This window comes from Pholcus phalangioides, unplaced genomic scaffold, assembly GCF_987345545.1.
Source record: "Pholcus phalangioides strain wild (caught in Gottingen) unplaced genomic scaffold, Ppha-v1.0 ptg000031l_1, whole genome shotgun sequence".
In the NCBI taxonomy this organism is placed as follows: Eukaryota; Metazoa; Arthropoda; class Arachnida; order Araneae; family Pholcidae; genus Pholcus; species Pholcus phalangioides.
In genome coordinates, this window is record NW_028301621.1 from 11146416 (window position 1) to 11169214 (window position 22799).

General features: G+C 41.1%; 1 protein-coding gene across 2 annotated transcripts; it reads left to right on the forward strand.

The window, feature by feature from the left end:
• Positions 1-403: 403 nt before the first annotated feature.
• Positions 404-20378, forward strand: LOC149067403 (teneurin-m-like). 2 transcript variants are annotated; one of them, XM_089252873.1, is made up of 22 exons: positions 404-1178; positions 3495-3772; positions 3876-3987; positions 4095-4199; positions 4853-5047; positions 5411-5620; positions 5825-6010; positions 6649-6795; positions 6954-7161; positions 8085-8111; positions 9319-9438; positions 9565-9841; positions 9964-10231; positions 10322-10462; positions 10846-11095; positions 11711-11946; positions 12033-12190; positions 12323-13367; positions 14390-14655; positions 14760-15068; positions 15932-17537; positions 19223-20378. In XM_089252873.1, exons 1-22 carry the CDS (start codon positions 440-442, stop codon positions 20086-20088), a joined length of 7749 nt encoding a protein of 2582 aa, XP_089108999.1. In that variant the 5' UTR covers positions 404-439; the 3' UTR covers positions 20089-20378. The 2 variants fall into 2 exon arrangements, with proteins under 2 accessions (XP_089108999.1, XP_089109000.1); XM_089252874.1 differs by lacking the exon at positions 8085-8111.
• The last annotated feature ends 2421 nt before the right edge of the window (positions 20379-22799 follow it).

Here is a 22799-nt window from a genome sequence, read left to right on the forward strand (position 1 = left end):
ACCTGTTTTAAGGTCATCCCTGCAAGTGGTTGCGTCGTCCGTTTTTCGCACGAACGCATGTTAAATCCCATAGGAAAATCCGATTTTTTCAGCCCTTGCAATTCTTCTACGTGTCGCTAGGGGGCTCTGCAAACGCATCAGAGACGACCGTCCCCCCGCGTCGAGGTCGACCCCAACGCGAATTACCTGTTTTAAGGTCATCCCTGCACGTGGTGACGTCGTCCGTTTTTCGCACGAACGCATGTTAAATCCCATAGGAAAATCCGATTTTTTCAGCCCTTGCAATTCTTCCACGTGTCGCTAGGGGGCTCTGCGAACGCATCAGACACTACCGTCCCCACGCGTCGAGGTCGACCCCAACGCGAATTACCTGGTTTAAGGTCATGCCTGCAATGTATTTATTGAATCTAACAGCACTTCGTTCGAGAATATCCACGTCATGGGGAGTCCTGAGGCGTTGATGATGCATGATCCCAACATCCATCACGTGACGATCCCGGAAGAGCACGACATGAACATCTCCGGTGACAAGATACCATTTCAACACGAAGAAAGCGTCATAGAACCACCCATCCTCCTTCCAGACAACGGAAGCTCCGGTAAAATCAAGTATCCTGAGTATGTTCAGGTTGACAGAGAGCCTACTCAAGCAGCGACTGTAGGATCCACCACGGAGGTTCCCGGTGTCGTGCCTACTAGAGAAGGTAGAAAGGAACATCATAATGAAGTCAAAAGCACAACTGCTACACCCATTGCCGTGACTGACACCGCAACCGAAACACCCGCGACAGACCCTGCTGTCGTTGATTCTGATGATTTTAAAGCAAGTACAAGTCCAATATCCACGAAAACTACCTCAGTAGACGTCATTACTGAAACTGACCAATGGGATGGCATAATTATCTCAGATACCGACGACATTGCAGTCGGCACAGAGCTGTATGTAACATTCGCCGACAATTCAGTCGAATTAAATCCGATTACTGATACTTATTCTGAAACGTTCAGTCCTACTTTTCAGCCTCCAGAGGTCTCTACCGATAGGGCGATGGAAATAATAACCGAAAACGGGGTTGGTAGTTGCTGTACATGCGAGAACCCTACTGAAACATCCGAGGTAGAATATCCAGCTGTTCAACCCACCGTGTATTCAGTAGCTGAGACTGAGACTTCATCCGGTAAGTCTGATTTAAAGAAGCAAAAAAAGTATTTGTGGAACTGCTGCTGCTACAAAATCTTCTCCTTGCGTCTTTTAACAACTGACATGAAACTGCTTATTCCCAGACTAATGGGCTTCTGGTCTGCCTGATTCTTCTTTATCTAACCTCATTCTAGCTGTCCTTGACTTGCTTCTGCTGCTACTAACGATACTAACAGTCGTGTTCAAATAATATATTTGTTATTAAATAGTTCTCTCGAAGAAATACGGTGATGGTGTCGCATTTATGCTTTATGTGGGTGATGTCTATAATCTCCTAATTAGTGGTGAAGGTGCTCTTTTTAATTAAAGGTTGTTTCAGGAAGGACTCGATAACTTGGAAACAGTGATACACTGAATACAAAGATAACACATGCACATATATAGTTCGTTTAATGGACGGGCCTTAATTTTAAATAAACGGTTTGTGAATTAGTTACAACTTTGGCTAATAGATGGCGTCAGAGTCTTGATATAATGTCCTTCATCACTAAAACGACTGTAATAAATGGTTAGGTTCCCCGGAGGCACCTGAGTCCCCAGGGACGGTGTGCTTATATCACCTAGTGTGACAGCCTGGGTGTCTCTTGGTTGCTATCACTAAAACTACTGTAGTTCCCATCCCTCCTAGAGGCGGGATGAAAGTGAATGTAGTGAAAGTGAAACGTAGAATTTGAAACCACTTTCCTGCAATATATCTACTGCAATGGGTGCGCATTCCCGAGAGAGAAACTGTTCAATCTGATATAGCGTTTGGGGGAGGGGCTCTTCCTTCAAACAATAACTTCCGAATGGCTCTACGAAAAGAATCAGTGAAATAAAATAACTCAGGCGCTAACTATTAGTTAAATTTGCCACCGATTTTACAAGTGAATTTAAAATCCCGGGACTACCCAATAATTTTCTAGCTTTTTATCTGTCACTGTTTCCGGTTATTTCATTTCAAATTCAGGAAGTCCTTTCTGAAATCCCTCGTAGCATTAGTTATTTCAATCATGCATGCCAGTGTGTTTTTTTCCATTATGTGTGTGAAAATAACATTGATTCACAACTCTTTTCATCCCGTCGAAGGGATGAGACGAGCATTACTGATGAGGTCCGTGAGCTCAGTCGGCTAGAACGTTGAGCTAATCAGATGGGAGATGAGAAATTTAATTTAAAAAAATATAGTTAAATTATTAAAGTTTTAGAAATTTTCAGAGCATGAAAAAGTTAGTGTTTCTGATTCAAATGGATTATTTTCGTACATGTCAAAGATGTCACAAAACTGAAACATGAAAGTCTCAGTGTTTCTTAGCAGAAACGTCAGTTTTTGTAGGCCATCTGTTATCTATAAAAAAAATTATTTTTAAAAAATTGTTTTTATTCTAATTTCCTAGGGTGAAAAAAAGCTGCAGATAACACGCAGCAAAGTTATCCACACTAACTTTTTTTTTTCTGAACATATTATCCACGAATTACACGCAAGCAAATTATTCCACTCTCATTTCTCTACCTTTTGTCGCTTCCTTCTTGTATTTGTATCAGCCATTTTGTTCGTCACAATTATTCCACTAAAAATAATGTAAACTACCGTTTAAAAAAAACTCAAACTATAGAGTGGACTCCTATCGAAAAATGATGGAATTACAGTTCATCCCACCAAAAGGTTTCAAGACAATTTAAAATCTGTTTTCGGGCTTTACAAATTCCTTGTTTTTAGTGCCTTTTTTTTAATAACTTTTTTTAAATTAATGTAATTTATCACATGCAAACTGTATGGTACTGAAGTGGACAGCTTACTATCAGCATTTGATTTTATAGGGAGTTTTGTGTGTGGAATCTTGGGGGGGGGGGGCGTTGTAACGGAAGCGCAGATGTTCAACTTTTTAAACTAGGTCAATGTCTAATTAGCTTTTATATTGACCTCGGATCGGCAAAAACGATCAATTGAAAGAAATTCAACTTTTGCTGATATGAATTCATATTAAAAATGTTCCAAGGAGACAAACTATTCTGTGAACTATTTAGTGAACAAATTTTCGTCGTCTTGAAGTTCATTATAACGGGGGTTGACTGTAATAACTTCGATCAAACATTTGACGCTTCAGCTCTTCGCCTACACCTTGAAGATTTAGTTTCCTTATAAGATTTTCGGGTGCGTACCAAAGGATTTCGTTCAAGTCGCTGACGACGTCCCAGAAAATTGCATGCGGATTTCTCGAGATCTATTTATCATAAATTGCAGATGATTATTGATGAATTGAAATTTCCGAAGTTTATTTTTTTAAATCGATTTTTATTCACGGTTTTACAGATCCTTCTTCACTACCATCTAAAACATTACCTCCTAGAACCGAAACGTTTTCCGAGGCTTATCTTGGGAAAGTTTATTCTCAAAAAGTCGACTCATTCGGACACTGGAACATCCATTTCCAACAACACGTGCCATCTTTAGTGAGATTCAATTACTCGTTGATCGAAGGTGCTAGCATAGGTGTATACGGCCGAAAGAACGGAATCCCTACGCATACCCGATATGACTTCGCTGAGATATTGGACACACGGAAGAAGGACAGTAAGAGGTCAACGCAGGTAATAATAATAATAATAATGAAGTCTTATTATTTTTCCTGTTTCGGGAGAGGAAAAACCCCTTGCTATTAGTCTTAAATTCCATTCTTCTTATATTTTCCAGGAATCTTTCATACTGGACTTTGTGCAGTTCTTAGATAAAGGGTCTTGGTATATATCTGTGTATAACGATGGGGATCACCCACAACAAGTGGCCTTCATTCCGAATTTGACTGGTATGATAACGGCAGCAATTTTTCTAGTTTTGAATTAAATTCACTTATTGTGTTACTATTTAGCATCACCAGATCTCTCTCATGTATTTTTTTTTTCCCTTGTGCAGATCAGGGTAGTTTGGCATGTCCGTACGATTGCCACGGGCATGGAACTTGTGTTTTAGGAAGGTGCATGTGCGAATCTGATTACGCTGGTGAATCGTGTGCTGATCGTGAGTTGTTTGCATTTATAGATTGTTTAAGAGAGAATTTTAAAATGAGAATTGTTATTTTATGGCTGTTTTATGTTTTACTAGTGTACCACCGATTATGCTTTTTTCAGCCTATAAAAGATCAAAGTGTGCCTTTTAAAAATCTGAATTTTTTGTTCTCGTTAATTAAGATGATAGAAAATATGTAAAATTTCAGATTATAATACATCAATGAAAGAAAATTTCCTTTGATAGCATAAGAATAATGAGCAAACTTTTGGCGAAGATTTTCGTAACTGATGATAAAATTGTAATAATATTTGCAATTTGTAGTTCTTTTACACAAATCCAGGGTAGATTAATTGGATTATTCCGAAAAAATTTTCAGTGAGAATTTGGAATTCGAATTAAACAAGTTCGACTGCAGGATGGTCAATTTGTCGAAGAACCTGTACTTGAAAATGCTCATCGCGATGTAATTAAAAAAATTTAGTCCCCCCCCCACCCTCCTTTTAGAGATTTCGTACTCTTCCCCAAAGAAGCGCTCCTCACAGTCGAAAAACCCCTGAGATAAATTTTTAAATTAATAATTGATTACTGAAATTATTTGAGTGTTTTAATGTTTCAATGGACTTTTTATGTATAATTTGACACATTTTGTTTTTTCTTTACAGGTGTCTGTCCCGTGTTATGTAGTGGAAGAGGTTTTTACTCCAACGGCGAATGCCTCTGTAATCCAAGTTGGAAAGGCAAAGAATGTCAGTTAAGAGAAGATGAATGCGAGGTGAATGACTGCAATGGTCATGGTGATTGTATCGATGGTTTGTGTCGTTGCTTTGCTGGTTACAAGGGCTTTCACTGTGAGGAAGGTGAGGAAATTTTAATAAAATTCAATTTCTATCAAGACAATGAACCCTCCCCCACATCCTTAAATTTTTGCGAACGTCTATGCTTGGGGATATTCACGTCTAAAAGTAACCATGGATCTCCAACGTATTTCTTATGATACGCAAGAATTGAATGCATTTCCAGAGGTACATACACACGCTTGGAATTTCTGGGGGTGAGGGGGAGATTATATAACCCTCCAGAGCATTTGTATTTTTTTCTTATTTGAAGCCTAAAAAAACGGGTACCACTCCACAAAAAATGCATGCTTTGGTATAAGTATGAAAAAGATCATTGTATGTATGATAATTCTCAAAATAATAAAGTAATTGTATATATTCTAGTGGACTGTTTAGATCCTTCTTGTTCAGAGCACGGAATCTGCGCGAATGGCATGTGTATATGTCGCAAAGGCTGGAAAGGTGCGGATTGCGGAGAACCCGATCTCGATTCTCTTCGTTGTCTACCGGATTGTTCAGAGCATGGGCATTTCGACGTCGAGCATCAGGCTTGCATTTGCGATGACCATTGGACAGGTCCCGACTGCTCGAAAGGTGATAGTCAAAATTAAGAAACTTTTTTTTTGTCTTTTTCCCGAAGCCTACTCATGTTAATTATGCACTTATCTCGCACGACATTAAGTTTTTATACAAATACAAATACGACGCCACAACAGGCAAAATGTCCAACGAGGTGGCTGATAAAAAGATGCCCATTTTTGTTATACAACTAACGTAATCTTTTTCTTCTTATGGCAGAGGTTTGTGATTTGGACTGCGGTTTACATGGAAGATGCCAGGGAAATGTGTGTATCTGCAATCAGGGTTGGTCTGGTTCGAAATGCAATGAAAAATTGTGTGATGCTAGATGTCTCGAGCATGGACAGTGCTCTAACGGAACGTGTTTGTGCATTCAAGGCTGGAATGGGGAGTACTGTACATTAGGTAAATAATATGTTGAATGAATTATAAAATGTTTCTTTATGAAATGAATCTCTCTATTCTCTTCCATTGCAAGTGCCTGATCTGTGAGTCTCATACATATGTGTTCCTCAATGAAACATTTTCTAACCCATGCATTGTTAATTTGCAAAAATGCATGTATAAAATTTCATCAGTTTTTATCTTCAAAAATTCATAAATATTCATCAACTTGACCTGTAAGAATTCATCAATCTTCATCTTTATAAATTCGTCATTATTGAAGATTAACGACATTCGCGCGTCACTCTTTAAAAGCTCATCAGCATTCAACAGTAGAAATCCATCAATATTTACCTGTAGAAATCCATCAAGATTCAAATGTAAAAATTCATCCGTAAATATTAATCTTACCTTCCTTTGTAGGACAAAACTTTTTCAGTGATCCTTTCCTTTCTTGGTCAAGGAAATGTAGAATTCTATGTTGCAAATCGTTTCTATCGACCTCTCCAATGGGTGATATCACTAACTTTGGGAACATATCATACATTTAAGCCATAAAGACTCTCGAAAATGTTATAAAAGACTGCTAAAAACTTTCTTCGAGATATGTAACGCAATTATGCAATAATGTCTTTTTTGCATCATTTTAATTCATCCAGAGGGTTGTCCGCATAACTGCTTTGGACGAGGAACCTGCATCAAAGTGAATGAAGAGTGGCAGTGCAAGTGCGAAGATGATTGGAGCGGTACAAGTTGCAACATACCGTTGGAAAAGATCTGCGATGATCGTATCGATAACGACAATGGTGAGTACACTTTGTTCTACTTAATGGAGGTAATGGGGTATTACAACTCTGACTTTTGCGTGGAGAAACTGCAACACTTATACATGACTAGTAGTGGACTCTTGGTCCTTTCTTGAAAATATCGTTTTTCGAATATTTCTTTTACGTATCTTTTCTAGACGGTTTGGTTGATTGTGCGGATAGCGAATGCTGCAAGTCTAAAGCTTGTGAAGGGAACCCTCTGTGCTACTCGTCACCATCACCTCTGGACATCCTTCTCCGGAAGCAACCTCCGGCAGTTACTGCATCATTTTTCCAAAGGATGCAGTTTTTGATCGAAGACGGATCTGTCCAAAGTTATGCTCACAAGAATATATTCAACGACAGGTACATCTCTCTCTTATCCTCTTCGCTCTAGAGGTAAACATTATGTGTACATCATTTTTAACGCTTTTAAATGGCTTTTAATGATTATTTTTTTAAGTTAAGAGCTGAGATACACGTATATGTGTATCTAACTCAAATGGTCCTTGTAAATATATCGACCCTAATTTCAGACCCGCATCGAATTCACCGGATTCACCGGAGGAAAAAAGTTTTTTCTATAGTAAAAATACTATATTTATATAGAGCCCATATTAACCCTATCCAGAAAAAATTATGAAAATATAATTTTTTAAGAAATAACAGCTATGTCCATTGAGATGGACACTGGATCTCAACGGTTGCAAAACTCGTGCAATCTTGTTTGGATGTCGAAGTCTAAAATACTGTAAAATATACTTGAAACCACAATGTAGATTCAAAAATAGTCATGTCTGAATGCGGACTTCGTGCATTTTCATGTCGAGCGCCCCTATCATTTAATAATGATTCGGCACGGATATTGGCACCGATGGAACCCCCCTCGGGTGGCCGAATCAGACCTGCGAGTGGGAGGTAAGTTGTGCACCGCTGCTCTATGGCATTAAAATTGTAATATGCTCGTGTCATTCAACATAAACTGTCGTGTTAAATATTTTTAGTAAGTCGCCTACATGTCAAGCTCAAGGACACCCCCCCCCCAAACTTCTTCAAGAACCCCAAGGGGCCCGATATCATCTAATTATGTATTACTAACTATAAATGAAAGTGTGGGATATTAGCGTTCAACACTGTAAGGAGGTTTTTTTTCTTTCTTATGAATGACAGTGATGTGTTCATTTAGCTTAACCAGTGATCTTAGCCATGTGTTTTTCAACTGCAATTTTTTACTATACGCTCTTTTGTAATGGAAAAATGCTTTTGTGTTTTTTTAACGCTTCCTTCAGCATGTTTTGGAATCTGTTTAATGCAAGGTATGTGTGATTAATACTAAGAATTTTCACAATATTTATCTCATTCCCCACTATATGTTCAACATAGCCTTATTTCTAATTTACAACGTACAAGACAAGACCCGGGCTCTGTCCCTTGAGGGATATAAGCCCTTTAAATTTACAACGTACAGTCGAACCATGATTTAAATAATGGAATATACAGATACTTGTATTTTTTTGTTATATCGTCAAGGAAATAGGTGAATCACTTGGTGGTTCCCAACCTATGATATTCGTACACCTAGGGATGCGTGATGGACTATTTGGCAATGGTGGAAAAAAAAACAAAGCCACAAAAGAAATGCAAAACATTAGTTATAGCGGGTTGCATTAATTACACATCAAAGTACGCAAGCTTCTTACGCATGACTAGAAAAACGCGCACTTATGTTTTTCTAGGGGTGTGCGAACATTATTCCTACTTAATTCTTAGGGGTAAGCAAACTTCTCATGCATTTTTAGGAGAAGCCTTCTAATTATTCCAAGGTCTCCCGCACGGTTTCTACACATTTCTAGGGGTAAAATAATGACACTTGTGCTCGTCATGTGATGTACGGTGAGCGCTCCTGGCGTATTTCTGCAAGGGTTAAGCTAGACTTGTCCGCATGTCTAGAGGTGGGGCAATCTACACATTTCTCGGTATACGCACGCATTCTACGCATTTCTAAGAGGATAAATAAATTTCTTATGCATTCCGTGGGAATAAGCAAGTTTCTTACACATTTCAAGCGGTACCCAATCCTCATACGCATGTCTAAAAACATGCATTTCTTGGGGTAAGAAAACTTTCATTTGTTAAGATAACACACCTTCTAAGCACTTTTACGTTAGCATATCTCTTGAGCATTCCTAGAGAGATCCGTTAAATCTCCTACACATTTCAGGAGGGTACTTGAAGCATGAAAGGTTATATATAATTTCCTAGGCTCTGTATAATCATAACTATTCCCACAGAAACCTAAAAATTTGCTTAGACTCCCGTGGTCCCGTCGAAAACCGACATTATTTCGGGTGGTCGTTGTATTGATATAGAAACAGAGTAGTCGTTATGTGAAAACATATGGTCGCTGTAACGTGCTTCGAATGGGTAATTGATAAATTAGGGTCTTACTGCAGTTATGAAAATGTTCGTTAATGAATTTGTTTTGCTGTGTGTTTAATGGAAAAACAAATATTCTCTTCACAGCCGTGCAGCAGTCATACGTGGCTGTGTCGTGAGCACAGTTGGGAATGGATTGAAAGGTGTACGAGTCGGAGTTGCATCTGATCATCGTTATGGGTTCACAATTACTCGGGACACTGGATGGTGAGTTATTTTTGCAAACCCAATGCTTCGACTTATAAATTTTTTTTTGCCAAGATTTTCAGCCATTACAAACAATGTAGTATTTTGATATAACAAATGGCTATTTCCCCTAATTTACACACGCAGGTTTGATTTAATGGTCAACGGTGGAGGTGCTGTAACTTTGCAGTTCCAGAGGGAACCATTCAAGCTCCACGAAAGAACAGTTGTAGTTCCGTGGAACGAAATAGTCGTAGTTGAAAAGATAACCATGAAGGTTAAGGAAGATACGTTGCCGGATTATAGATCAAACCTGTGTACGGATCACGATTACGACAACATGAGGCCAGTCGTATTAGCCACATGGAAGCATGGCTTTCAAGGCGGGTGTCCCGAGAAAAGCTCCATTCTAGCTGAATCTCAAGTACGTACAAGTAGTGGTTATCTTGTATACATAAAACAAGTGTAAGTGATTTTCTTCAAATGTCGCGAAATATGAATTTTTGTGTCAATACGTTCAATCATATTTGTTTTCCACATCCTCAGGTCGTTCAAGAGAGTTTATCGATACCCGGTACTAATCTACACTTGGTTTACCACAGCAGTCGAATGGGTGGTTATCTCTCGACAATTCAATTGAGGCTGACACCAGATGACATACCAGCAAGTCTGCGATTCATACACCTTCGTATCACCATCGAAGGGATATTGTTCGACAAAACTTTCGAAGCTTCTGCTGCCATAAAGTTCACCTACTCGTGGGATAGACGGAATGTCTACAGGCAAAAAGTTTATGGAGCTGCTACAGCAACTGGTATTTATAATCGGAATCAGTTAAATAAGAAAAAGGAACAGTAATTTTTATTTTTACATTCCTACTCAATGTAATCGTGTTTATTTTCAGTTCATGTCGGTTATGAATACGGCACGTGTCCCCATATCATCTGGGAAGTTCAGACCACTGAAGTCAGTGGCCATGACATGAGCATATCGGAAATCGGTGGTTGGAATTTAGATATACATCATCGGTACAACTTTCATGAAGGTAAATTATATTGTACAAAAAAATTGCTGAATTTGCATTACAAATTTATTTGCATGTAAGGATAGTGGGTGATGCTGATTTTGCGTTGCTGGATATTCATGAAATGTATATTCCAGAGCTGGACTAATCTATTACCCGACGTGCCCGGGGCATGTAAAAATTTCGACTCGTCGTGTATTTCCTTTTACCACATGCCCGACGCGAGCATGTAAAAAAAAGTTTAAACACTAGTTTTTTTTTTAAATTCTATTTCAATGACGCAAGTGTACCTAGGTATTGTTACACCGGCTCGTAGTCCAGCTCTGATAGTTGTGATAGTTTCTCTGAATACTTATGTTGATGTATATTAATTCTTGGATTTTGATTAATATTGCTTCATGCAGGGATACTTCAGAAAGGAGATGGCACGAACATGTATCTGAAGAACAAACCTAAAGTTCTCGCCACTGTCATGGGTGACGGCCACCAGAGACCTGTCCACTGTCACCAGTGTAATGGCATCGGGAAAACTCAGAGGCTTCTGGCTCCCGTAGCTTTGGCTTCGTCACCTGATGGGAGCTTGTACATCGGTGATTTCAATTTGATTAGACGTCTTATGCCTGATGGTCACGTCGTGACTGTTGTGGAGCTGAGGTAAAAAAAGATTATATGTTTAGTTTATCAGTTTAATTTTACTGACACTACTCCGGCCTATGTAGCGCCCGTTGTGGTGGAGGTATTTCACTGAAACTTGGTATATACATTATTTAGACTATATACCAAATTTCATCAAAATACCTGCATCAGTACGTCTGAGTAGTGCCACTTTATTTATAACCACCCTGTGTTTTTCATGGTGAACAGGCATCAGTAGATATTTCGTACGATTTTTAGTCCGCTGGAAACCCCCAGTGTTTATGTAGTTTTTAGTTCTTCTGCCACCTAAGAGATATAGACTGTCAAGCCAGCATAACAGCTTTCTTAGATATGAAATGTGGCAGTTCGCGCTACGTGCGTAAAGTTCCATCAGTGCACTTGTACAAAATGTAACATCTTATTTTAAGGTTTCGGATGATGGCTGACAATGGTGGCCGGCGTCACGTCTTGATTGCACCAATCAAAATTAAAGCTAAATGTCAAATTATGAATACAGAAATATATGTTAGCTAGGGGGTTATTTAAGAACCAATTTTTTGTGTTTCTTTAAAATTTGGCGTATATAATATAGAAACAATATATGATGATAACAATCTGATGTTTTTCTTCTAGCGCTGCGCAAGTAGCGTACAGATACCATTTAACAGTGCATCCAACTGACAGCAAACTATACATATCTGACCCGGAAAAACATCAGATATTCAAAGCAGTTGAATACGCGGACATAACAGACGTAAAAAACAACCTAGAGGTGGTTGTGGGCAGCGGCAGGAAATGTCTTCCAGGAGACAAGATGCTCTGCGGAGATGGAAGAAAAGCTAGAGATGCAAAATTGGCGTATCCCAAAGGTACAGTTTGTACCCTGTTGAAACACATGTCCCCGGTAGATGCTTGCCAATTTTGGTAAATCATTAATGCATTTCTTCATTCCCAGGTTTGGCCATTTCTGCCTATGGGGAAATGTACATAGCTGATGGAACGAACATCAGAATGGTCGATCGAAATGGCGTGATTCACACTATAATTGGTGACCACTATCACAAGAGCCATTGGAAACCATTTCCATGTGGGAGAACTGTATCACTATCTCAGGTCAGTAGTTTTGCCCTGCTTATTTTATGAAGTGTGCCGTGTGCACAGAATACAATTTATTTTGTCGAAGTCAATATGGATTGGTTAAAAATATTCTTATATTTTTGTTTTTATTTCCGGATGCCATTTTAGGTCAATCTCAGATGGCCCACAGAACTAGCCATCAATCCACTGGATGATTCCCTTCACATCTTGGATGACCATATTATCCTAAGGCTAACTCCAGACAAACGGCTGAAGGTGATCGCTGGTAGACCCCTCCAATGTCCAATCTTGGCCTCCAGCAGCGAGAAATCCGATATCGCCACTGAAGCTTACTTGGAATCACCTCAGAGTATATCATTTTCTCCCAAGGGTGAACTCTACATCGCCGAGAGCGATTCCCAAATGGTGAACAGGGTGCGAGTCGTGAGCAGCGATGGCAGGATATCGACTTACGCCGGTGCCGAGTCCAAATGCAGCTGTCTGGATGTCAACTGCAAATGTTTTGACGAGGAACGTGTACTTGCCGCAACGTCACTGTTGAGTACTATATCGTCGATAGCCATTACGCCGGATGGTTACTTGCATATATGTGACCAGGGTAATCTCAGGATACGGTCCGTAGTTGCATCTCTGCCCGAAGCCAATGAGCTCGGAGAGTTCCACATTTATTCCTCCGAGACTCAAGAGATCTACATCTTCAACCGTCATGGTCAGCACGTCTCTACGAAGAACATACTGACCGGGAGAACTATGTACCTGTTCTCGTACAATGTCAACACCAGTCTCGGCAAACTGAGCACCGTCACTGACGAAGCTGGGAATAAGATATACATACTTAGGGACTACAGCAATCAGGTGAATACGATCGAGAATACCCAAGGTGGAAAATGCCATCTGGAGATGTCTAGGATGCACATGTTGCAAGGGTTCACTACTCCGGATAATTTCAAGACCTCCTTCGAATATCTCGGTAGTACGGGTCTGCTTCGTGGGAAGATGGACAGTGCCAGGAAAGCTGTCGTCTACAGCTACGATGCGTATGGTAGGCTCACGCAGGCCGTGACTCCTACTGGAGAAGTCATCAAGCTCAACTACAATCTCAGCATGAAAGGCGCGTCTGTTACTGTTACGAGAGACGATGAGGAGTCGATGTCGTTGCTTATCAGAGGATTAGACGTCACATCGAGATCAGGTGAGAAACGTCATGATAGTGTGTGTCAATTCTCATTTAATATGTGAGTTACATACGATGTGTTTAGGGAACGTGTAAAAAGCTGTGAATTTCATTCATCGATATCTCGACGAATTTTGGTCCTATACAGGTAAAATTCTTTGTATAGTCGACAGAGACTAAAGCTCTACAGGGCATAAGTTTTTCCTGATTTGAGGCCGTATAAAATTTTTGATGCCCCCCCCCCCTTCATTCCAACGCAAATTTTAGTGCATCTGAGGATTTTCGGCGAACTTAGAACCAAATTTCTCAAGCTTATCAATGGCAATCATTTCCATTCTTTCTCCTCTAAAGAGTCTGACGTGGAATTTACGTGAACGTGCTTTGCTGTTGAAACCATTTTACAAACACTGTGATTCCGCACAGAGACAGAGCACAACGTACAAAAATGTTTGGTCTTCAAACGGTAGTGGAAAATTCTCTCCATCCCATCATTAACCCTGACAGTGGCAATCTCTCAAACTTGATCTGCTTCGTTTCGGTCACCCCGATATATCTCGGGTTCTTACCATTGTTTTATTTCCAATGTGGCAGTTGTAATGCGGATCAGGAAAATTTTAAAAACCGCTTAAAGAGTTAAGATGTTTCAAAGTCTCGTAATTTTCTGATGGATAGTTAGAGGCGTTATAGTGAAATAATTTACGATAAGAATCAGATTGCTTTGATCACTGTTCATTATGATGAGCTTGGTTGACCGAGACAGCTCAGAACGCACTAACTGTAAGGTTGGTGAAACAATCGTTGATCACCAACAATCAATTGGTGAAACAACATTCACCAATCTAACATTGATTAGTGAATATTGTCATTAAGTGTGCTGAAATACTCACGAATTGCAGTAACGTACGTTACGTTTTTTTTTCCTGTGACCAGTAATGTATGTCACCAATATTGAAGCTAATGCACCCGGGGACCACAAAAGGGAAACACATTCGTGTAGAAGCAAATCAACACATTATTAAATACGCTTTTAATTTTTACAGGTAACGTTCAGAATCGTATCACTCAGTACCAAGATGGCAGCTTGATTCTTGCCTTGGATAATGCCGAAACCATCGAGATAGAAACGGTTCCTAGCCCAGTGATATCAGATCAAAGCCAAGTTCTTGGAGAGATTTTCCCAGTTCCAGCCAAAATGAAAACCAGTTTAAGTGACGACAATGTCCACAGGTTCGAATGGAAGTATTACCTGAGAAGGGAAGGTAAAGGCAAAAATCGGCAAATAACTCAAGTTGGCCGCAAGATGAAGGTGCATTTACTTGAAAAATAAGCGTATCTTCATATTTAATGTGCGATTAGTTAATTTTTTGGATGTTTTATATACACATATAAATTTTTTTTCCCTTTCGACAGGTGAATGGAGAAATTTTGGTTGCAGTGGAGTTTGACCGTGAACGTTATAGTGAAATAATTTACGACAAGAATCAGATTGCTTTGATCACTGTTCATTATGATGAGCTTGGTCGACCGATAGAGTGGCAGTCGAGTCAGAATATAACCCCCGTGAACCTGAAATACGATAAATTCGGGCGCTTGGAGCGCTGGAGCAGGGGTTCTCTGTCAGAAACTTACTCGTTCGACATCAATGGCAGACTGGCTGATGTGCGGTACGCTGATAACAGTGGCATCATGTACAAGTACGAAGATGGACCCACTGTTTTGGTACGTCATTCGCGAATTTTTCGTTTACATGAGGTTCATTTCTGATGAGTGATTTAGATTTCTTTCTTTCATGAGTCGCGTAGGAAGTCGCCATATTGGTTAACTTAGACACGGTATGTATGTCCCTCATAGAAAGAGGTAGATATCACGTGATCCAAAAAGCCTCATTGACCCGGGCAGCGCTGGGTATTATAGCTAACAGAAGATAAAATTACGTGCTTGCTGTATCTAGCCTTTCGATGTTGGATTGAATCAAGTGCTTCCTAAAGCTGACCTTTAGAAGATTGCGTGTGCTATTAATATCCTCCGGATGATGGCTAGAGCTGCGTGCTTGATGAATCGCAGTGATGGCTAAAGTTGCCTGCTCATTAAATCTAGCCGACTGAAGGTGGTTAACTTTGCATGCTTGCCAAATATAGCTTACGTATAATGATGGCTAAATTTACATGCCTACTATCTCCAACCTATAGAAGATTGTTGTAGTTGCTTACTGGAAATAGCGGAATTTGTATGCTTACTAAATCTTCACCACAGATGATTGGCAAAATTTCGTACTTGCTAAATGTACAGCCTACATATGATTGGTAAATTTGCATTCTCACTAAATCTAGCCAACAAAACATGATCTATGGCCGGAATTACAATGAATGATGAATTGTGAAAATACCCCAGAGTTACATGATTGCAATTTCGCTCGTAAACATCTGAACTAAAACCATCCAAGGGAGACTGAATGTAAGCCCCCTTAATCATCGACGATAATAACTCAATCTATATTTTAACACTTTTTGTTGAGTTTTTATTTGTTTTTATTAGTATGTTACTCTGACATTTAAGATTCTTTTCTCTCGTCCTTTCCATAGCCTACAGAAGTCATACTGCCGAGTGGAAGCCGTTATATTCTACAATACGATTCGGTTGGCAGTCTGCAGAATATCATCATGCCCAATGGTCACAAACACGAAATCGCAATGCAGATATCGTTCGGGTTCTTCAAACAACTCTACCTCTCTCCAGGAGTGAGGTATCCTTATGTGGTTCATTACAATGACTTGGGTCAGATGCTTGCCAAGTACCTACCGAAAAACCGAGGTAGAGTCTTGTACAAGTATAACAGGGCCGGTCTCCTACAGACGAAGTTCTGCGGCAATGAAAGGACGGATTTCCACTATTACGACCAACGGTCTCTCATGAAGAACATGGTGAAGGTGGTACCGATGCTTGAGATCAAGATAGATTACAGGTATCAAGGATCGCTCGTCAAAGAGGAGAGATATCGATTCAGTAGTAGGAGCGGGATGGACGGAGCTAGGTTCAAGTACGTTTATGATGGACGACTCTCGTCGGCCGTCGTCGAAATAAACGGCAAAGGGTCTACCGAAATGAAATTCAAGTATAACACAGAAACCGGTATCTTGGAGCAAGTTCAGCACTTCATCATCCATCGGCCGAAGATGAACAGTCTGTTCATCCAAGACGAGATGAGACAGTATTCGAAGACCATTGGCCTCGACACTTACGGACGGTTCATCGTCTTGGCAGTGACCCTTTGGAACAAGGAGATATACTCTCTGAATCTCCAGTACGACAATCGCAACAGGGTCAAGCAGATGCACATGAAAGTCGGCAGAGACACCGCGACGAAAATATTCAACTACACCTACACACTAGACGGATTTCTGGAAGAGGTCTACAGTAACGCAAAGTCTTGGAAATACACGTACGACATCAATGGTAACATGAACAGCTTCAACGAAGGCCGGAGACAGATATCTCTCAGATACGACAATGGTGACCGTCTCACCGGAGTGGATGGTACCGACGTCTACAATGTAGACTACAGGGGGTTCATCATCCAGAGGGGTGACGAGAAGTTTACCTTCAATCCTGATGGTCAACTTATCCATTCCTTCCAGATCCATCAGTATGAAGTCTACTATTTCTACGACCATAGAAACAGACTGATCAGCCGTAAGGACCACAGGGGCAACATCACTCAATACTTTTATGCCGATGCGTTGCATCCAAACCGCTTGACTCACATGCATTACCCAAAAGACGAGGTCACATTCATCTATATTTATGACTGCAACGGGCATCTGATGTATATCCAGCAAGGCGGGGTGAAATATTACGTTGCGAGTGACCATCTGGGCACACCGATAGCCATCTTCAACGCTGAAGGTACGCTGGTCAAAGAAATGTACAAGTCTCCATTCGGCGAGGCCATATATGACAGCAATCCTGATTTCTACATACCCGTGGACTTCCAGGGTGGCATAAAGGATCCCTTGACGCAACTGATTCTGTTTGACGGCAGACCGTACGATCCTCGAGGGGGCCAATGGCTCACTCCAGACTTGGATTCTCTACCCTATTTGATGAAATCGCCATACAACTTTCATCTGCATCGATTTCATAGGAATGACCCTGTGAATGAATACAAGGAGGAGGACAACCATTTTACAGGTGAGTGTTTTCGTAATTAAAGAATAATCAAGTGAAAGTTTCTTTGTGTGCGTGCGCGTTTGTTTGTAACTTCATCTCATGGCATTTGTTATGAACGCAAGCCATTTTCTTCATCGGCATCGAGTATAAGATATTTGAAGCAGTTCCAGCTTCTAGGTTTATCACCTCTAAACTTGGTCATGGGTGTCTTTCCAAACAAATTGGCGTACTTCTGCTGCCGCTGTGGTGGTCGAGTGGTTATAGTGACGGACTCGCGATGCGAGGATCCGGGTTCGAACCCCACAGTGGTGGTCGGCTGAAGTTGGTTTTCTGTGGTTCCCAACTTCAAGGCGCAAATGCGAGCCGATCCCCCCGTTAAAAAGTCTCGCCACGGAGAGCAACAGTCCTACAACAATAAATCATTCAATCATAGCTAGAAAAACTGGTGGCAGATGGCAGCACTACACATAACAAGTATTACAGAGAAACAAAAAACTTCACGTCAGGTTTCACTACACGTACACGCACATTCCCGCATGTACCGATTCGTTGTTGGTTCCGCGGGCGGGGGGGGGGGTGTATGTGTGGTGTAGCAGTAGTAGGTAGGGCCTCCAAAAATGGCTCGGGGATCCATGATGTATCTTAAGTCAGCCACCTCGTTGGGCAATTCGCCTGTTGTGGCGTTGTATTTGTATTAGATTAGTGTGACGTCCCCAAATTGGCTGATTGAGAGCACTGGAACACTGACAAGGGGATGTTGTGGAAGTGGTGGGTACAACATAATGTCTCTGGATTTGCTTTATAATACAAATACAAATACAAATGCAACGCCACAACAGGCAAATTGCCCAACGGGGTGCCTGACTTAAGAACATCATGAATCCCCGAGCCATTTTTTGGAGGCCCTACCTACTACTACTACTACTCCCCCCCCCGGAACCCCCCAACGAATCGGTACATGCGGGAATGTGCGTGTACGTGTAGTGAAACCTGACGTGAAGTTTTGTTGTTCCTCTGTAATGCTTGTTATGTGTAGTGCTGCCATCTGCCACTAGTTTTTCTAACTATGAGTGAAGTGTTATGATTGAATGATTTATCGTTGTAGGACTGTTGCTCTCTGTGGCGAGACTTTTTAACGGGGAGATCGGCTCGCATTTGCGCCTTGAAGTTGGGAACCACAGAAAACCAACTTCAGCCGACCACCACTGTGGGGTTCGAACCCGGATCCTCGCATCGCGAGTCCGTCACTATAACCACTCGACCACCACAGCGGCCTGTGGTGGAATTTGGCACTGTTTTTTTTTCTATAGGGGAAGAGGGGTGTGGTAGGATGAAAAAGTTTGGATAACTCGACTAAAAATTAGAATTGGAATCTACGTACATCATGCAATTGTTATTGTACAAGACGTTTGTTACTGAATATAGGAAACCCAAGGGTGTATGATTGGGGAGTTATAGTTGTGAGATTACTGAAGCAAGGGAAGTCATGGGTGAGTTGTATAACTACTGAAGCAAAGGTAGACATAGATGAGGCGTATAACTATTGAAGTGAGGAAGCAACGGGTGTATATAAAACACATTAGAAAAACTGCTATTATAGAAATTTCATCACCACAATCCTAGATATAATCTAATTTATTGCCACCAAATTGGCATGTGTACCTAAGCACTGCGTCCTAAAATTTCGTTTCTTTCGCTTTTTATAGATTTGGAGGATTGGTTAGCTGCCATTGGGTTCGACGCGAAGAAGATGCTCCATGCACCTCCTCTAACCAACCACCAGTCAAGACTTCCTGTACTGAGCAACTACTACCCAGTCATTTCTGGCATGGGGTGCGTGGTCGATGTCATCGCGGGGGAGTTCCAACATATCTCGACAGTTCCAAAGACGGAAGTTAAAAGCAACGTACTGAGGAGCATCAACTCACGAATCACAACAATCCAGTCGGTTCTAGGTGATGGCATACTGCTATCGCACAACGGTGGTAAAGCTCTCGTCAGTGCCGTGAGTGACAGCTCTACGATCCTAAAAGACGTCGTCGTAGCCGTTTTCAACGACACCAGCATGCTGGATCTCCATTTCTCCAGCAGCGGACAGGACCACTTCTATTTCGTGCAGGAAGACGGCAGCCTATCCCAACGCAACTGGGACCAGCTGCAGAGACTAGGGACCATGTTCAACGTCACCATGCACAATATCGATCCCAGCGAAGGTGGTCCCGGCGGACAAGTCGAGATCAAAATCCAGAGTCCCAGCATGTTGCTCAATATAAGATACGGCACCCAGATATCCGAGGAATATCAGCGCATCGTACGTTCCGCTAGGCGGAAGGCCATCGAAGAGGCATGGCAGCACGAGAGGGATCTCCTGAAGAGCGGCCACAGGGGCCTGTACGACTGGTCCACCGGCGAAAAGGAGGAGATCATGTCCAGCGGGTCGATACCGAAGTATCACGGTGCTTACATCTATAATGTCGAGGACTTCCCCGAATTGGCGGACGATCCTCTGAACATTATCCTCAAGAAAGAAAGTTCCAGAAAAAGACGTAATAGGCCTCGCAAACCGAAATAAATTATTATGGTCACGAGTGTGCATGCGCGAAAACAAACAAAAAAAAAACAGTGAGCTATACTGAAATGGTGTACAGTTTCTATACCGAGTACTTCTGATATCCCAACTCATGGTTGGTTGATCCCATGTGATTCTGACCCATGTTGGGTCGAACTCCAAACAAAAAAAAACATGAAAATATCGTGTACAGTTCTATATATATATATATAACATAACTCTTAAACCGAATTCTGCACATCGACTTCCAGACTTCTTTGCTTTATATATACATGTATGAAAATAAATCATATATATATATATATATATATATATATATATATATATATATATATATATATATATATATATATATATTATCACAATTTTTGGAAATTATCGTGTTTTATTTCGGATAAAATTGTGGCACATTTTAACGTTTGGAACGATATATTACGAGAAGAGGGGGGATGATCACACACATGGCACGCGCGAACCGGTTTTTGTAATAATAATGATGGCAATTTTCGTTGTGTGTATTTCTGATCTCAAAGTTGCCACAGGCATTTTTCCTCCACTCCCCCATTTTCTGTCACACACGTCATTTCTTTTTTCCAAGCTTGTAAAGATAGTGCACAATCAGATGTATGAATTTATATTTGAGGAGCAAAATGTGTATGTTAAGTAAATAAATGAAAACAAAAAAAAATCTGTATATTAAAATTTTTAACTAATATTTATCTACGCGGTGTTGAGTTTTATTTCTGTGATGACTCTCTCTCTCTCTCTCTCTACATTCATACACATCAGTAATGCACTCGTGTGCAAAATTACGTGAATTAGCACATTATGATTGTCAGTAAAGCTCATCATTGCAGAATGTCGAAAATCCACGTTGCGGGATCGGACCGAAAATGAGACTAATATGGGGTATATGGTCCCTTCTCACAGTGAGACAGGTCGCACAGTGCGACGGCATACTGGACACGAGGCACTTGATGGGCCCCTGTGGCAATCGGTCCCACTCCTGCAGCTTTCAGTTCCGGAATGGTTCTCGGAAGGGGATGGCGAGATGCAATTGCCTTCCCAAGAGCGTCCCAGACATGTTATATGGGGTTTAGGTCAGTAGATCTGACTGGCAAATCCATACGCCGAATATTCTAACTTTCCAGATAATCGTTGACCAGGGAATCCCGATGTGGCCGAGTTGTCCATGAACAGGAACAGAGGGCGAACTGTGCCCCGGAAAAGTCAAACATAGGGCTCTAAGATCTCTCTATACCTCCTAGCAGTCCCGGACCTTCTGCCAAACACATGGGGGGTGCGGCCGTCCAACTTGATTTCTGGCCAGACCATGATACCTCCACCACTATAGGGGTTCATTTCCCTGATGTGGGAGGGATGGTATTGGGTACCAGCTCTCTCCGAATGAGTGTACGTCGAGAATCAGTGTCTAGGCTGAATCTCGACTCATCTGTGAAGAGCATGGTGCTCCACTGAAGTCTGGTCAAAGACTGATGTTGTCTGCACCATGCTAAACGCGTTCTCTTGCGTGCTGTGGGACGCAAACAGCAGGTCTTCTGGCATAAAACCTTCTCTCGTGAAGCCTTCGGGCAACAGTAAACCGTGAAACTCGGGTTGCAGTGGCAGCATGCAGCTTACATGAGAGCTGTGATGCTGTAGCAGTCCTGTGATGCCGCGCTGAAAGTGCCAAATAATGATCGTCATTGGTCGTTGTGGCTCTTCGACGATCTTGTCCAGGGCTTCTCAATATTTATCCAGTGTCCTGAAACTGTTTCCACAAATTTCAGGCGACACTGGACGTAACATCGAGCTCTGTAGCCACCTGCACTTGGGATTGCCCTGCCTCCAGCCGACGATTCCCCATTTCATTCCGCCATCCATACGTTTGTGGCTACTCACTTTACCTGTTCTATATATATAACTTATTTTCTGTGCATATGTTCTCTATAGACAATTTTCGATCGATTGTCACCAAAGTTTGCGTATGTATACTAAATGGGTCCCGACTTGAACGATAGGCCACTTTAAAATTTCGTCAGAGCGGGGCAAATGCTCCAAATGGACAAAAAACTGTCGGGCAACAATGGTTTGTGGGCCTCAACAATCACTTTCGGAACGTTTACTTTGGTTACCGTGGTTTCCTAGCAATGCGTTTCAGATGTGTATATGCCTTTACAATGGTTTGCCACTTCTTTAATGCCACCAGTATTTACAATTGTTTAGGCTTTAATGGTTTGCCACTTTTTCAAATAGTCGTCAGAATCATCATCAGCATCACTTTGAGGGACAGGCAAAAACTGCTGATTTTACTGCAGAAATGCGGAAATTTAGTGGGGTTTTCTAACACATCAATAATTTCAAAAATTGTATAGAATTTTCTCGATTTTTGAAATATTCGCCTAGCAAACTTGAGTTCGCTTAAAGATATACGAAGCCCGGGAGATTAAATACGAAGTAATTAGCCGGACCTACTTTTGAGTTGGACATCCATGCAATAACATTGATTTCAACTTCTGATTTATATCCTCTTAATCATGAAAATTAATGTCTCCGTATTGTCTTTTAATATTGAACTGCATCAATTCATATAGTTTGGATTGTTTTAAAATTAATTATGAGCCCATAGAGTACATCAAACGAAACGGGTCTACCAAAACGGGCGTGTGATGATACTGTTCATAGGCGCTGGAACCTAGGGACTGAGGCCATTT

Excerpts from the sequence above, each read along its gene's own strand:
- LOC149067403 (XM_089252873.1), top strand. The coding sequence starts at position 440 with ATGGGGAGTCCTGAGGCGTTGATGATGCATGATCCCAACATCCATCAC. Across the intron at positions 5,048-5,410 it reads GGGCTTTCACTGTGAGGAAG|TGGACTGTTTAGATCCTTCT; the intron begins GTGAGGAAATTT and ends TATATATTCTAG. Across the intron at positions 8,112-9,318 it reads TGGAATCTGTTTAATGCAAG|CCGTGCAGCAGTCATACGTG; the intron begins GTATGTGTGATT and ends TTCTCTTCACAG.